The sequence below is a fragment of the Antechinus flavipes genome, chromosome 3, assembly GCF_016432865.1.
Source record: "Antechinus flavipes isolate AdamAnt ecotype Samford, QLD, Australia chromosome 3, AdamAnt_v2, whole genome shotgun sequence".
Classification (NCBI taxonomy): domain Eukaryota; kingdom Metazoa; phylum Chordata; class Mammalia; order Dasyuromorphia; family Dasyuridae; genus Antechinus; species Antechinus flavipes.
In genome coordinates this window covers 228957606-228976206 of record NC_067400.1, presented here as the reverse complement: position 1 = coordinate 228976206, position 18601 = coordinate 228957606, and the positions used below count along the sequence as shown (strand labels likewise).

The following is an 18601-nucleotide window of genomic DNA, read 5'->3' as shown; positions in this document are numbered from 1 at the left end:
GTCAACCTCCTTAGGAGAACAATAGCAAAAAACTCCAAATGCACCATTCTAATCATGATATTGATTCATTCAGAAGACAGAAACAAGGTAAAGTTACAAAAAATGAATATAAGAACATGGCAATATATTTTGATTGATTAGAATGACCTTAGTTTTGTGAAGGAAGCTAAGAACAATAAAAAAGGGTTATGGTTTTCTTTTCTTTGTGCTGGGGAATGAATTATTGAAAAAAAAAGGGACTTTTTTTTGCTTGAATTTGATAGTTTAAATGACAATGGAGAAAAGTCAGGAAGACGGCTAAACTTTTAATTTTGTTTCCATTTTATTGGAAAAGATTACTGACTTTTTCACTGTAAATGATAGAATAAAAATCATTAACAGAGTTGATATGCAAGATAAATAAGGAGATATTAAGAGAATAGTTAGTTCCCTATAAGTTCATCACCTGGCTTAGATTAATTATACCCTTGGGTACTGAAAGGACTGGAAAATATTTCTGAGCTACTGTCAGTAATATTTGGAAGCTTATGGAAGACAGAAAAGGTACCTCAAAAATAGGGGAAAATGTCCTGATTTTCAAAAAAAAAAAAAAAAGACAATAGTCTATAAAGTATAGGCAGGTGAGTTAGACTTAGCAGTGGATAGACTCCTGGATTCAGTCATATAAACTTGGTTTCAAACTTTTTCTCAGACACTTAATATTTATCATCACGAGCAAATTATTTAGTTTCTTGAGACCTCTGTTTCTTGATCTGTAAAATGGGAGTGTTGCAGACCTTTTGCCAAGAAACACCAAATAGGATCATAGCGATTTGGACACAATTGCATAATAACAAAAATCTTTACAGTTAGATATAGAAAATCAACTTCACAAGTAAAATATGGTAAATATTTTATCTGAAAAAGATCTGGGAGTTTGTTGGACTTTATGCTTAATATGAGTCAGTAGTATGAAAAGCCAGCTCCTAAAACTTTTATGGTGTTGAACTGCATTAAGATATTGCTTCCAGGAGTAAGGAGGTGATAATCCCTCTGTATTGGGCCCTCATCAGACCTTACCTGGAACATTGATTGGGTTCAGTTTTATGTGCCAGATTTAAGAAGGATATTAATAAACCTGAGAGTAGGTAGAAAGCAATCATGAAGATCAGTTGAAGGAGTGGGCACACTTAGCCTAAAGGAAACAAGTTTCAGTATAGACATAATAGCCTTTTTCAAGTAGTTTAATAGGAAAGGGGGCAGATTTAGAATTGGAAGTGACCTCAACGTGATCAAGTCGAATCCCTTCAGTTTACAGATGAGGAAACCTCCAGTGAGGTCAAATGATTTGCCCAAAGTCACACCTAGGAAGTAGCAGAACTGAGATTTGAATACGTATCGGCTAACTCTTGAGTTCAGCACTCTCTGAACCTGCACCATCTTTGTTTGCTATGTTCTGTTTGACTCCATAGGGTGGAACGGAGGTGTTGCTGAAAGTTGCAAAGGAGCACATTTAGGTTTGATGTCAGGAAAAAAAAAAAAAAACAAACAAACCCAAACCAATTTTCTAACACATAGAGATGGCCTGAAATAGAATGGCTAATAGGTAGGTTCTTCCTTCTTGGGAGGTCTTCAAACAGAACCTGTATGGCCACTTATTGGGTTGTTAAAATGGAGATTCATTATAGGAATAATGGCTTGGACTTGGTGCTTCTGAGATCCATTCCAACTTTTAATTTTTGTAGTTTTCTGTTGAAGCTTCTTTGATCAACTCTCTGCATCTATACATATGAAATGTCCTACGTCGATATTAAAGTGCTATGTAAGGTCTGTATTGGAAAGCACTGGAAAATCCCACTGGGATTGTAATAAGAGAGGGAAGACGTCTGTTTGGAGGACAATTAGAATATGGTAATAGTCTAGGAGAGATATAATAAGTTAGAACTAGAAAACAAAGAAGGAGTTAGATGAAAGAGTGGAAGATAGGTATGACAGGCTGAGGCAATTGGTTATGTCAAATTAGTTCAACAAAATATTCTTTCTTTCATAGTTTAGGTTATCCAAGGGGAAAAGGATAGGGATGAATCTAAAAAGAGTACAGTTTTATCTTTTTTTGTTTAAAAATATTATTGTTTTAGCTCAGAGGCTTATCACAGTGTTTTAATTATCATGGAAACTTGTTTATTGCTTCATAATATCACTTGGTGCTGTATAGCATATAAAAGGTGTTTGGGGACTAAAACTACTAGTTTTTGGAAATGTTGAACTAAATCTCTTTAAATTTTCTTTTCTATAAATTTGGCTAGCTTAAAAACCTAATCTCAAAAGTGATTTCAGTTTACTTATGTCAGGGAGTCTAAGATGTTTAGAGCTCTCTTTCTGAACTGTTGAGCAAAGAAATTAATACACTCTAGTAGAAAAAGATGTTGACTGACAAAGTAGTTGGTATTAAGTGACTTGCCCAGAGTCACACAGGTAGTAAATGTTAAGTGTTTGAGGCCAAATTTGAACTCGAGTTTTCCTGACTTCAAGGGCCAATGCTCTATTCACTATGCACTGTGTTAGAATATTTAAAGAAATTCCATTATGAACTGATACAACTATTCTGGAGAGCAATTTTGAAACTGTGCCTTAAAAGGCTATAAAACTGTGCACACCCTTGGACCCAGCAGTGTTTCTATTGGGCCTATATCCCAAATATATCATAAAGGAGAGAAAGGGACCCACATGTGCAAAAAATGTTTGTGGCAGCCCTTTTTGTAATGACAAGAAACTGGAAACTGAGTGAATGTCCATCAGTGGGAGAGTGGTTGAATAAGTTATGGTATATGAATGCTTTGGAATGTTACTGTTCTATAAAAAACGATAAGCAGGATAATTTCAGAGAGACCTAGAGAGACTTACATGAACTGATGCTAAGTGTAATGAACAGAACCAGCTAATTGTAAACCGCAACAAGATTATACAAAGATCAATTCTGATAGACCTGACTCTTTTCAACAATGAGATGATTGAGGCCAGTTCCAATGATCTTGTGATGGTGAGAGCCATCTACACCCAGAGAAAGGGCTGTGGAAACTGAGCATGGATCACAACATAGCATTTTCACTCTTTGTTGTTGTTTGATTGAATTTTATTTTCTTTCCTATTTTTTTCCTTTTTGATCTGATTTTTCTTGTGCAGCAAGATAAATATGTATGCTTATATGGGATTTTACATATATTTTTTATCATGTTTAGCATATATTGGATTACTTGCCATCTAGGGGAGGGATTGGGGAAAAGACAGGGGAATTGGAACACAAGATTTTGCAAGGGTCAGTGTTGAAACATTATCCTTGCATATGTTTTGAAAATAAAAAGCCTCCATTAAAAAAAGAGAGAGAATTTGCAAGATATATAAAAAGTAAATAAATTTTTTAAAGTTTCACTGTAAACTGTCCTAAATGTTTGTAAATTAGAACAAATCGGGTTCCTTTTGATAATCCATTTATATTAAATAAAATTTTTTCATGGCAATTTATTACAATTTTATCAGGTGGATCTTAGGATGATAGAGCCAGAAAGAAATTAGGAAGCCATCTATCTAGCCTTATCTATTCACTTTATAGATGACACTGGAGTCTTGACAGGTTAAGTGACTTGTCCATGGTCATGTAGATTATGTAGAATGTCAAAAGTTCAATTTAGACCTTGTTCTTTTATTCCAAATCTAGTGCTCTGTCCATTAAAACTGCATTGCCTCCCATAATAACTTTTTGAATTATTTTAAGCCATTTTGGGATGACATGAAGTTCCACAGTTTGAAAATTCTTTTTTTTTTAAATGTAACTTTGTATGCTATGTTTTTTTTTTTTTTAAATACCATTGCAATTTACAAATCTGTTGATAAATAAAAAAGAAAGGTTAGGTTTTCTTTTGAGTTTTTTTTTTTTTTTTTGATTATATACATCTGCTACCACTATCAACCCTTGAGTTCTTAAGCTAGAATGAGACAGTGAAGATTTGATCTCTATTTTAAATCATTTCTAATCTAAAGTGGAAATATTGGAAACAGACAACTTTTGCTGCTGCTCTTAGTGGTAGTTATTGGAGCTTTTGCAACAAACACACTTTGCTTTTTTTTTTTTTTAGGCTATTAGAGTTAAGTGACTTGCCCCAGGGTCACAGAGCTAGGAAGTGTTAAGTGTCTGAGGTCAAATTTGAACTCGGGTCTTTCTGACTTCAGGGCTGGTGCTCTATCCACTGCTCCACCTAGCTGCCCCTCTTCTTCTTTTACAGAGTATGTCTGTGCAGGAGGTGGAAATTTTCCATTTTAAAAATTTTTTATTTTAAATTTTTTAGGTTATCCATGTACATTTTTAAAAAAAACATTTCCATATGAATCATATTGGGAGAGAAAAATCAGAACAAAAGGGAACAACTTCAAGAATAAAAAATAAGGTGAAAATAATATGCTTCAATCTGCACTTAAGTTCTATAGTTTATCTCTCTGGATATAGATGGAATTTTCCATCCAAAGCTAATTGGAATTGCTTTGGATCACTGAATTGCTGAGAAGAATCAAGTCTATTATAGTTAATCATCGTACAGTTTTGCTCTTGCTATGAACAATGAAAACATTGGTTCTGTTTGTTTCACTTGATATAAGTTCATGTAAGTCTTACTAGGCTTTTCTAAAATCAGCCTGTTTGTCATTTCTTATAGAAAAATAATATTCCATTACTTTCATATACTATAACTTATGAAGCCATTCCTCAATTGATGCACCTAGTTCTTTGCTATCACAAAAAATTGCACGAGTCCTTTTCCTTGTGGCATTACTAGATCAAAGGATTTGCACACTTTGATAGCCCTTTAGACATAATTCCAAATTGCTCTCCAGAATGGTTGGATCATTTCACAACTCTACCAATAATGCATCCTCTCTAACATTTATCATTATCTTTTCCTGTCATCTTAGCCAATGTGATAAATGTGAGGTGGTACTTAAGAGTTGTTTTAATTTGTATTTTCTAAATAAATAATAAATATTTTCTAAATAATATAAAAATGTATACTCTTACCAAAAGACATTATCATTATGTTTCAACTCCTTATTAGATATTACTTCTGCTTGTAAAGTTTCTGAAAATAGTTGTGTACTTTCTTTTTTTTAAAACAGTGCACTTTCTCTGACCACATCATTTTCATTAATAGATATGTTACTGAAAAATCATTAAAGAATGAAAGACACAATATTTGCTGTACTATAGTACAGATTGAGCATTTTTGAATACTGATTACTTATATCAGTAATTATGGCCCATCTACTCGAATTTATAAATATGTATATGCCTATACATACTACACAGTTATATGTGTGAATGTTATATGTTTATGAATACATAGATATACATATACATGTATTTTTTTATTTGAAATATCTTAAAATAATGTCAATCTAATAAGGTTAGTTGTAGATAATGTTTATACTTATTCTTGAGAAATAGTACAATATGGAACAATTGGTAACAGAGTATAATGCATACCAAAGGTAAAAGTTAACTCTAAATTAAAACTCATGAAGATATTATTCATACACACACATACAACACATAACCTGCATATAAACAAAAACACGTATATGCATGTATGTACAAATACCTTTGTGTATACATGTTCATATAAAGTAGAATTTAGCTGAAGTTGGCTTTGGACTTAAACTTAAAAGCTTTTCAGTTAAAGTTAGAATCAGTTCTCCCACAAGCTCTTGAGTTGCTATATAATATGGCTAAATCACTTGGCTTTTTAGTATCTTTCTTGTTTATGAATTAGATATGATGCATTATATCTTATGATTAGTGTCATAAAATTTTGATTTGCAAACAAGGCTAATGTTGGGATGGTTTTTGTACTTGATTCTTTTTCTAGAGCTTAAGAAATATAAGCCTTTTTTGTTGCTTTAAAAAAAAACATTTAAGAATATCTGAAAGAAATAAGAGGGGGAAAATTGTAAGTGTATGACTCTATTCTGAAAGATAGATTTTAAAATATACACTGCCTCTAAAATTCCATTCTGATATTTTATGAAGATATCCTAGGTTCTTAAATGTTTTAAATATTGAAAAAACAATCTCTTAGGTCTTATCAACCTACAGGCTTTGAGCAATGGACTGTACAAGTTGGATTATGGATTCTGTATCTATGCTTGAGCATATCATTAGTCATAGGGTCTTTTTCTTTTTTTCCTTTTTTAACTTTAGCAGCTCCTTAAAAATTAAAAAAAATTTTTCTCCAAATTTTCTCCTTCCTGCTGTCTTACCCATTGAGAAGGCAAGAAAAAACCCTTTACAAATAGTTATGCAAAACAAATTTCTACATTAGCTATGTTCTACTTGTCCTACAAAAAAAAAAAAAAAGCAGGAAAAAGAAAAGAAAACATGCTTCCATATGCATTTTTTCTATCTAGAAGTAGATATTGCATTTTTCATCATGAGTACTTTGGATTTCTGGTAGATCATTGTGTCAATGAGTTTACTAAGTCTTTGAAAGTTTCTTTACTGTATTGCCATTATTGTTCAGATTGTTCTGATTCTATTTTGTTTACTTTATATCAGTTTACACAGGTCTTCTAGGTTTCCTGAAAGCACTTCTTTTCATTGTTTCTTAGAGCTTAATAATATTCTGTTACTTTCATATAGCATAATATATTCAGGCATTTTCTTATTTCCAGCTTCTTAAACTGTGTTGTGACTCCTATGGGTCTCATAACTGATTGTGGGGATCTCAAAATTATGATTTATTTATTAGTTAATGTTTATTTTGTGTACCCATTTTATATACCTATATACGAAAGTCGCATAAAAATTTCTCAGGTAAAAAAGACACAATCCTGGGCAAGTCACTTAACCCTCTGTTTGCCTCAGTTTTCTCATCTACAAAATAGACATAGTAATAGAACCTACCTCCAAAAGTTGTGAGAATTAAATGATATATTTGTAAAGTTCTTAGCATAAAGCTCTATATGCCTAACATAGTATGCTATAGAAATGATAGCTTTTATTAAATATTATTAAAACAACCTGTTTTATTCATACTGTGCAAATTGGCAAAGATGACAAAAAATGGCATATCAAATGTTGGAGGGGTTGTGGAATGATAAGCACATGAATACATTGTTGAAGGAACTATGGTGGAACATCAATTTAGAATTTTGCAAATAAGTATATTCATTGAGACTCCAGTCCTGGAAAGCCATCAATTAAACACACACACACACACACACACACACACACACACACCCCTACCTCACATATACCAAAAATTTATAATAGCCCTTTGTTGAAAAGCAAAGAATTGGAAACAAAATAAATGTCTACAGACTGGGAGATAGCTAAACAAATTGTGGTACTGAATGTAATGGGATATTATTGTGCTATTAGGAATGATATATGTGATTAAATACAGAAGCATAGAAAGATCTTCATGAAGTAAAAACAATAATGATAACAATAGTGGTATACACAGAGTAACTACAATGATATAATGGAAAGAACACCCACATACCAAAAAATTGAACCGAAACAAAATGCTAAAGATCAAACATGACTCAAAAGAAGAAATATGAGAAGATATCCTCTTTGTGATGGTATGAAGTCCACAGATGTTTGACATTCCGTGTTTTTAGTTCTGTAGAAGGGTTAGGAGAAGGAGTTCTGAACTAGCAGAATATAAAATTTTAAAAGGCCATGACAAAAATTTATTTAAAAAATTTTTAAACTTTTTATCCTATTACCTATGTGAGTGTGGGCAGCTAACTTAACCTTTTTTCTGCCTTACCTTATTCATGTGAAAAGGTGTTCGTGTGTGAACTAAAAAGATCTCCAAGGCCTCTAGATCTGATTGTCAAGGATAGATGCCAAAGACTGACTAAAATTTCTTTCCAAGTTAACATTGATCCACTAATAACCACACATTGTTGTTTCTTAATTTCATTCATGATCATCCAAAACAATTATCTGTATCTTGCCTACAAGACAAAATCTATTTGAATCTTTGTATATTGTAGAATTAAGCAAAAACATAGTTAGCTACATACTGTAGTAGTAATGTTGCAGATGTGAAGTCAGGAAGAGTTGGGCTGAGGCATTTATTAACAATATGATTACAAGTTACTTAATATCTACTTGCCATACTTTCAGAATCTTTAAAATGGGTATGATAAAAGCAGCTATCATCATATTCTTAGTTCTTAACTTTTTTTTTATGTCTTTGTCCTCTTTGGCAGTCTAATGAAGCTTATGTTCTCCTTTTCCAAATATTGTTTTAGACATAAAATAAAATACATAGTAGCAAGGTAACCAGTAAAATTAAAATACAATATTTATCAAAATATAATTTTTAAACATCATATATCCATGATTAAGAACCTCTGCTGTATGTGTCATTCTTATTATTTGAGAATGAATGTGGATCATTTCTAATCTTCCATTTTATCAACTCTCTCAAAAAAAGAGAGTGGAGTTAGCTTGGCATTGCTTTTAATAATGCTGTGCTAAATTGGAACTATGCCCAAAAGACTATCAAACTGTGCATACCCTTTGATCCAGCAATGTTTCTACTGGGCTTATATCCCAAAGAGATCTTAAAGAAGGGAAAGGGACCCACAAGTACAAAAATGTTTGTGGCAGTCCTTTTTGTAGTGGCTAGAAACTGAATGGATGCCCATCAATTGGAGAATGGCTGAATAAGAGAATATACCATATATGAATGTTATGGAATATTACTGTTCTGTAAGAAACATTTAGCAGGATGATTTCAGAAAGGCCTGGAAAGATTTACATAAACTGATGCTAAGTGAAATGAGCAGAACCAGGAAGAGAGTACACAGCAACAAGAAGATTATACAAAGATCATTTCTGATTGATGTGGCTCTTTTCAACATTGAGATGATAGAAGTCAGTTCTAGTGATCTTGTGATGAAGAGAGCCATCTACATACAGAGAAAGGACTGTGGAAACTGAGCATGGATTATAACATAGCTTTTGTGCTCTTTTTGCTTGCATTTTGTTTTCTTTTTCATTTTTTTCCTTTTTGATTTAATTTTTCTTGTGCAGCAAAATAATTGTATAAATATATATAAAAGAATTGCACATGTTTAACATAAATTGGATTACTTGCCATCTAAGGGAGGGGGTAGGAGAAAGAGGAGAAATTTGTAACACAAGGTTTTTTGAGAGTCAATGTTAAAAAATTATCCATGCATATGTTTTGAAAATAAAAAGCTTTAATAAAAAATAAGCTTGTGCTAGCTTCTAGTGATCAGCTCTTTATTTTCTAAGTACTTATTCTTTAAAATAATATATACTCTTAGTTTCTAAAAATCAATATTAAACTTATTGGCCTGTAGAAGATTTGCCTTCTCCTTTGAAAATCAATAAGATATTTCTACCTCTGATCTTATAGAACTAGAGAAAGGCAGCAAACGACCTCCAGATTTCTTTTTCTTTCCTTCCTTCCTTCCTTTCTTCCTTCTTTCCTTCTCTCCTTTCTTCCCTCCCTCCCTTCCTCTCTCCCTCCCTTTTTTGCTGAGGCAATTGGGGTTAAGTGACTTGCCCAGGATTACACAGCTAGGAAGTATAAGTGTCGGAGACCAGATTTGAATTTAGGTCCTCCTGACTTAAGGGCTGATGCTCTCTATCCATTGTGCCACCTAACTGCACCCCAAATTAATCCATTCATCTCTTTGTTTATACTTAGAAATTTATGTTATATTTTGTGTTTTAATTATTTTTATTGTATTTCTCTACAAGACTATAAAGCTTTGAGAGAACAGAAACTCATAGTTTTCCTAGACTAAGTTATTTCAATTAATGAAAAACAGATAACTGTTCTCTGAATATCCCCTGATCAATTTGGTCTTTCAACCCCTTCTCAACCATTTTCTCTTCTCTTTAGCCAATTTAGAGATGAACAGAATTATAATAGATCTATTGCTTTTTCATCTCTTATTAATCCATTCATCTCAAATAATAATATTCTTTTTTTGTTTTTCTTCTTGCTACCAGCATAGCTTAAGGAAAAAAAAAAAAACATTGAATTTTGTAATGGTCATTGGTGATGGGGGAGAGCATGATTATGTTAGAATGGTAAAGATGTCTTATTTGAGTTGGATGATAAAAGGAGAAAGTGAGATAAATGCTAACTGGCTTGAAGGAAGTAGTTTTTGTTTGTTTTTTATAGGGGATTATGTTTGTAGACAAAAAAGACTGGGGGGAATGGAGGGGTAAGGGGATGGGTCAAAGATCTAGGTGGAAGGTTTAATTTTATAGAAGAGAGGATATTTGTGAAAATAGGAAGAGAAGTTTTTAAGTAGATCATGTAGAAAGGATTTACTTCTTAGTTGAATCAGGAGATACAGTTAACTTGAAACTAAAAGGGTCTCAGTTGGGTTTTGAGGCAAGAAAAATCTAATAGGTGTTAGGGGGAATGTTATAAGATGTCAACAAGTTGAAATTGGTACTGCCTGATTAATCTTTTTTCTACAAAGATCTAATCATATTACTCTTAACTTTCATTTTGCTTTGTGTTACCTATAGAACAAAATCCAAACTTTTTTTGGCCCATTTTTCAAGGTTCTCCATAATCTGGTACCATCGTACCTTTCAAAAGTCCTTACACTTCTTTTTCTATATTTTATGCCCCATCCAAATTGAATTATCTGTTCCTTCTTTTCAGCTTTCAAGCCTTGGATTGTACCAGGAATTCCTTGTCTTCTTTCCCCATTTTCATTAAAATTCTTCTAAAAAAGGCATTTCATGTCTTGTTCATATGGTACCTCCTTGGTGTTTTTCCCTCTCAATTGCATGTGGTCTCTCCTTCAGACTGTTTATAGGTCTTTGTTTATACTTAGAAATTTGTGTTACATTTTGTGTTATAATTATTTTTATTGTATTTCTCTACAAGACTATAAAGCTTTAAGAGAACAGAAACTCAAATTGATTTATTTCCACTTTATCACTTCATTGATGTTGAAGTATTTCTTCCCAGAGCTTTGTATTTTCTTTTAAAAAATATACTGAAAGAAATGAGTTGAGGATCGTACAATGCCTGGCACATAGTAGGTATTTAAATTATTTTTTTATTGAATAATAAAATTATTATTTTATTGTATTGAATCTAATCATAATGATTTGTGTGACTTTCTTTAGCAACATTAAGCCCTCTCTTAAATTTAAAAAATATTAATTAAAGCAAAAGACAGTAGGTTGGGTGTTGGGACTAAAAAGACAAAAATAATAGTTCTTACCCTTAGCAATTTTATTTTTGAAAAAACAAGAAATGGAGAGTGAGTTACTCAGGATTGCAGATTAGCAAAATAGATACAGGGGGATATCAATATAAAGGGATTCTAGGATAAATCCTGTGGCTGTGGGGTCCAGACTGTTTTGGGAGGTGAGTAAAATTAGAAGGTGGCTTAGTTTTTATTTGTAACCTTATACTTAAAAAAAATTAAGGAAACAAAACATTAATTTCCACCCTTTTTTCAATAACATTTAGATTTGAAACTTTGTGTTTGTTTTGTTCCAGGTTGATCCAAAAGACTATATGTTTAATGGCTTGAAGAATGAAACAGTAGGTCGCTTACCTGGTAAAGTTGCAGGACAGCAGTTTGTCATTCAAGACTGTGAGAACTGCAACATCTACATCTTTGATCACTCTGCTACAATCACTATTGATGACTGTACAAACTGCAGAATCTTTCTGGGACCTGTAAAAGGAAGTGTATTTTTCCGGAATTGCCGAGATTGCAAATGCATAGTAGCCTGCCAGCAGTTTCGTACTCGGGATTGTAGAAAGCTAGAAGTCTTCTTGTCTTGTGCCACACAACCCATTATTGAATCTTCAGCAAATATCAAGTTTGGATGTTTTCAGTTTTATTATCCTGAGCTAGCTTTTCAGTTCAAAGATGCAGGACTAAGCATCTTCAATAACACATGGAGTAATGTCCATGACTTTACACCTGTGTCAGGAGAAAACAATTGGAGCCTCCTGCCAGAGGATGCAGTGGTTCAGGACTGTGTTCCTCTACCTACTCTTGAAGAGCTCAAAGCTGTACGAATATCTACAGATGCCAGTAAGAGCATTGTTCCAATAACTCGGGGTCAGAGGCAGAAGATTAGTGAAGAATCCTGTTTGGCTGTGTTATTTGCTGGTGATTATACTACTGCAAATGCCCGGAAACTAATTGACGAGGTGAGAGTTTTTTCTTTTTCTCAACTAACTTTATCACAAAATACCATTAAAAGTAAGTCACATTTTGATTCTCAAGTTAGTAGTATTTGGTAGCCATTTTAAAATCTAAATATTTATTTTCAATAGATGCTTAGCAGAAGTTTTTTGCTGGTTCAGACAAAGGAAGTATCAATGAAACCTGAGGATGCCCAGAGAATTTTCCGAGGAAAAGCGCCTGATTTCATTCCTTTACTAGACAAAGGTAAAACTGGAGGGGTTAAAAGATTGTCGGGAAATCTAATTATACATAAAGGTATTTTATGGTAATTTTAGCAGGAGCCAATCCACTTCCATTCTTGTATATACATATATTACCCATTGGACTAATTTCTGATTCTGTAGAATTGCCTTAAATATTTTTCCTTTCCTCAGTTCTCCCAAGTTATCTCCTTATAATTGTTTAAAACTTGTGAAATCCTTTGTCCTTCAGAAAGCTTTTCTTAACTGGTGCTGAGGCAGTGATTTCCCTTTTTTCTATTGTGTTAAGAAATGAAACACCTTACCACTGTAATTACTTTACTGAAAAAATTGACATATGTTATATTAGGATGCTGTAGAACTGGCAAAAGATAATAAAGTTCCTGCCCTGACACCCAGGATACCTCAGAATCAGTCAGAGTCAGGATAAGCAAAAGTCCTTAGTCTTTATTCTTGGTCTTTAGGGGTAGAAGTGAAGAGGATGGAAGAGAATCTTCACAACCGCCTTCTTCCTTGTCCACCACAAAGAGTGACTCTGGATCGTCTTACTCCACCCCCTAGTCCCTCCTACAATCCTCTGTATACACCAATCATTGAGCCAGCACAGGATAGTGGGAAGGACCATTTTCCAAGCATATGCCCATAGAGTATTGGCCAATCAGTAATTAGCCCTAAGTGCTTGAACTGACCTCAGTGCAACAACTCAAGAATTTCAGCCTTCTACAGAGTCTAAACTTTGAAAGACATAAGAATACTAATATGTCAAACTTGAAAATATATGTTTTATGTATATATTGTCTTGGCATATCTAAAATTGCCATTGTACACTTATCTCACAAAGTAATGTTTCTTAAGCAGCAGATCTTCCCATGAAATTCTGTTTTGGAAAAATGTCTTTTGTGCACATTGAAATAAGACTTGGGATGTCTGTTTTGCAAATGACATTTTCATGATAAAAGTTAGAGTTCATTTTAGTTAGTTGTTTATGAGGGAGAGAATGTTTAAATATCTTTTTGATTCATCGAAATTTTATCAGCCACCTTTTGATATTTCAGGGCAAATTTGTAATGTGCTTTAATTTGTTTGGAACACTGATAAGTCCTCAAATGAATAGTCATGTAGAGATTTAGCTGAATGACATGTATGTCAATAATGATAATATAGTCAACTCTGACAGTAATTTGAAAATAGGAACTGACTTGCTTTGATAGAGGAGCTATGTCATTGGGAGTTCTGCATAGCAATAATATCTCAAATTTAACTCTTAAGGTGTTAAGAATTCTTAAGGTTGATTAAGAACAGACTAGCTGGCTATCTTTGAATATGGTTTAGCCTCTTCTTGAAAAGTAGATATGTAGATACTTGATTTTTATTTTTATTTATTTTATATTTTTATTGACAACTCATGAAGCTTTTGAAACTGTAAACCATATTATCTGTCCATATGTAGATCATATTATCTGTCTTTCAGGAACTGACCTGAATATATTCCAATCTTCTTTTCAACTTCTAGAATTGTGAAAAGACTCTGAAAACTCTTTCCCACTTGAATGTACTATATTTAGCTCTATTATTGGAGGTAGTTAATAAGAATAATAAGCCTAAATTCAAGTTTTACATTTTATGATTTTTAGATTTTGTACTTTAAGAAATATATGATTTTTAAGTAATTTACATATTCTTTAAAAGAAATCATCAAAATCCAAATAATATTTCAATCCATGTTGACCTCTTAGGAGTATTTGATCATTAATTGTAAACTATACCTACTTACCATAAATTTATCATAAACTACTTGCTCCTGTTTTTTTCTTGTGTTTACTTTAGTTTGGTAAATTGCCTCATTCTTATGTCAAATGGAATAGAGCTAAATGGGGAAATAGATAATTTTCTCTTCCAAGAGCTCTCAGTTGAATTCATTTAAACTGGAGAATACCACTTTTATATTGTTATTCTTCTTTTATGCCAAATAGTGAAAAAAAGAACCACCTTGAGATTAAATTAGAAATCAAATACTGCTGAGAGTAACAGAATGGCCTTATTTCACCCTCTTTTTTCCCCCCACACACATAATTTCCGATAAGCAATGTTTTTACCATTTTAAGAATATTCACTCTGTGGAAAGTTTTGGAAAGGCATTTTTCTGTTTACAAGTCTGGATAGTAATTATTAGTTGAATTTGATCTATTATTAAGTTTAGCCATTCAAGAGGGATCTTGAATCTTCTTTGACCTGAAATTTTCATATAAATGTTCAATTTTTTTTCTTTCAGTAGAATATTAATATTTTACTAATTTTGTTAGCTCTTGAAAAGAATAACATAGGAATAGGGACTACTGGACTTATCACTTGCTTAGTGGAAATAGCTCTCCAATGAGAATCCGATGTCATTGGATTTTTTTCTAGAGCCCCCAAACTGGGTTGATAAAATATACTGTGCTTTCTAAGAGCCCCCATACTAGGTTGATTAAAATATCCTGTCCTAGTGGAGAAGTAATGAGAAGGGACTTCTGAGGATGGTGGAAAAATGGAGTCTGTTTATTCCAAGATCTTCTTTCCCCTTTTTATACCCTCATGTTCTTAAATAACAAAAACACTGGGCATGTGCTAAGTATATACTGTGCACGTGGGACCATATAAACTGGTATCACTCTTCCACCTGATATCATTCTGCTTCAATCACAACACAGGTTGTCACTGCCCCCTGACTTCTCAGGAAGGCTGAGAGCCCTTGGGGAGATTGGGAGCCAAACCAGGCATTGTTAGCAGGTTCCCACTGGGTTGAAGGGTCTTTTACCTTACCCAGAGTTCCCCCACTGTCTGTGACCCTCTACAGGATTCTGACATGTTCTCTACAATTTATAGCTTGGTTATCTAGAAGCTCTTAATAGCTTTTTATTTTGAAAATACATGCAAAGATAGTTTTCAACATTCACCCTTGCAAAACCTTGTGTTCTAGATTTTTCTCCCTCTTTTTTCCCCTCCCAGAAGCAAATAATCTAATATATGTTAAAACATGTGAAATTTTTCTATACATAGTTCCACATTTATCATGCTGCATAAGAAAAATAAAATCAAAAAGGGAAAAAATGAAGGAAAAAAGCATGCAAATATTAACAAAAAAGATGAAAGTACTATGTAGGGATCCACATTTCTGGATAGATACTAATTGACATTATTAATACAAAAATCAATACAAAGATCTAAGAGGTAAAGCTTATGATATGTTTTGGCATAGGCCCAGAGTTCTTAATGACTCTGAGCAAGGAACAGAGATTTTCTAAAAAGAAAGAAAAAAAGAAAAGATAGAAGTTTGAACCTTTGTCAGAAATGAAAAAAGCTACAAAGTGAAAAAAGTGTCAGATATATTTGTAAGATTTATATTTCTTTTTTTTTTAATATTTTATTTTATTTTATAATAACTTTATATTGACAGAATCCATGCCAGGGTAATTTTTTTACAACATTATCTCTTGCACTCGCTTCTGTTCCAATTTTTCCCCTCCCTCCCTCCACCCCCTCCCCTAGATGGCAAGCAGTCCTATATATGTTAGATATGTTGCAGTATATCCTAGATACAATATATGTTTGCAGAACCTAGCAGTTCTCTTGTTGCACAGGGAGAATTGGATTCAGAAGGTAAAAACAACTCGGAAAGAAAAACAAAAATGCAAATAGTTCACATTCGTTTCCCAGTGTTCTTTCTTTGGGTGTAGCTGCTTCTGTCCATCATTTATCAATTGAAACTGAGTCTTTGTCAAAGAAGTCCACTTCTATCAGAATACATCCTCATACAATATCGTTGTCAAAGTGTAAAGTGATCTCCTGGTTCTGCATCAGTTCATGTAAATCTCTCCAAGCCTCTCTGTATTCATCCTGCTGGTCATTTCTTACAGAACAGTAATATGCCATAACATTCATATACCACAATTTACCCAGCCATTCTCCAGTTGATGAGCATCCATTCAATTTCCAGTTTCTAGCTACTACAAACAGGGCTGCCACAAACATTTTAGCACATACAGGTCCCTTTCCCTTTTTTAATATCTCTTTGGGATATAAGCCCAATAGAAACACTGCTGGATCAAAGGGTATGCACAATTTGATAACTTTTTGGGCATAATTCCACATTGCTCTCCAGAATGGTTGGATACGTTCACAATTCCACCAACAATGCATCAGTGTCCCAGTTTTCCTGCATCCCCTCCAACATTCATCATTATTTTTTCCTGTCATCTTAGCCAATCTGACAGGTGTGTAGTGGTATCTCAGAGTTGTCTTAATTTGCATTTCTCTGATCAATAATGATTTGGAACACTCTTTCATATGAGTGGTAATAGTTTCAATTTCATCATCTGAAAATTGTTCATATCCTTTGACCATTTATCAATTGGAGAATGGCTTAATTTCTTAGAAATTTGAGTCAGTTCTCTATATATTTTGGAAATGAGGCCTTTATCAGAACCTTTAACTGTGAAGATGTTTTCCCAGTTTGTTGCTTCCCTTCTAATCTTGTTTGCATTAGTTTTGTTTGTACAAAGGCTTTTTAATTTGATATAATCAAAATTTTCTATTTTGTGATCGGTAATAGTCTCTAGTTCATCTTTGGTCACAAATTTCTTTCTCCTCCACAAGTCTGAGAGATAAACTATCCTATGTTCCCCTAATTTATTTATAATCTCGTTCTTTATGCCTAGGTCATGGACCTATTTTGATCTTATCTTGGTATATGGTGTTAAGTGTGGGTCCATGCCTAATTTCTGCCATACTAATTTCCAGTTAGTAAGATTTATATTTCAAAGATAAATAACAGAGATCACATCGGATCCAGTTTCATTTAACATTAAGAAAGCATAGTCTGGTAATATTCTTTTATCCCAACCCATTTCTTATTGGTCAAAATAATTTGCAATCTCAGCTAATTTAATATACTATGAGGAAAGTCTGATCTGGTTAGGTGACTCCTCACAATGAATGACCATGATAGACCCAGATAATAAAAAAAAAAAAAAAACAAAAATGAAAACTCTTGCAACAATTTGAGCTAAACTTAATCTTCCTGCAATTTTCTCAGTTTTATTAAATGATACTACTTACAATTTGTGACCATTTTAATCTATAAGATACATGTAAGATTTTGTTTTCTGTAAGATTTCTACAGATAAGTTTCTATTCTTGTTCAGTGTAAGATTTTGTTTTCTGTAAGATTTCTACAGATAAGTTTCTATTCTTGATCAGTGTTGTACTTCGGTGTTGTTTTTCTGCTTTGCAGGGAGTTCATTGCTAATTGGAGTAGGTTGTAGACTCTATTGTTCATTTTAATAGACAATTGAATTACAATTGTCAAACTAATTAGGAAATGTTAGAATAACTTAGCTTGATGTCCAATTTTGTTATTTCTTTCCCATTTTTAGGCAATAGTTTAAAAAGGTCAGATTGGAGTTGTTTTAATTTTGTGCTATCTTTTTTAATCCTTTTTGTTTGTATGAATTTTGATTTTTGTCCTAGCAAGTTGGTGGTTTGATTTTTTATAGAAAGCTGGTTTAAGAACAACTAACATCAGTAAAGAGTTATTTCTTGTCTGTAGAAATAAAAATGAAATTGATTAAATATTAGAAGCTTCTTTGTTGGAAAGTAATAATTTTAATTTTTAGGGGAGCTAATGGTAAGTGCTTGAAGTTAATTTCTACTATTCTAATATAAGTAAGCAAACATAAATAAGAATCATTTTAAGGAATAAAGGTGATTTGATATTATCCTTTAAAGATAATCTTTTTTCTTTGCTTTCATCGAACATTTAGCCATAGATACCTTTTGAGAAAATTTCATATCAAAAATGTGGTCAGTGATCCCTTTATTTCTTTGTTGAAAAAATAATGTTCTTAAGAAATTTTTAAAAAATAGACTTCAAAAATGAGCATTTGACAAATAGGTAGTCTTGAAAAACAATATGATATTTCTCTCAAAGGCGTCTTTGAAGCTTTCTCATTTGTTTATGAACAAAAAAAGGTCACCATTGAAATATATTTGCCTCCTTTTACTGAAAATTAAACATTGTCAGTAAATGTTATGAAAAGATTATTATAGTCTGTTCCAGAAGGTTTCACATTTTATTGTGAATTTTGAGGACCTAGGTAATGCTTTCAAAA

At 32.8% G+C, this 18601-nt stretch overlaps 1 protein-coding gene across 1 annotated transcript in view; it reads left to right on the top strand.

Annotated features, from left to right (window-relative positions):
• Positions 1–18601, top strand: part of RP2 (RP2 activator of ARL3 GTPase) — a 49875-nt gene that overhangs the window by 18431 nt on the left and 12843 nt on the right. Inside the window, exons 2-3 of the mRNA XM_051984619.1 lie at positions 11550–12215; positions 12342–12456. Coding sequence (XP_051840579.1) covers positions 11550–12215; positions 12342–12456 — 781 coding nt within the window. The remainder of the gene's footprint in view (positions 1–11549; positions 12216–12341; positions 12457–18601) is intronic.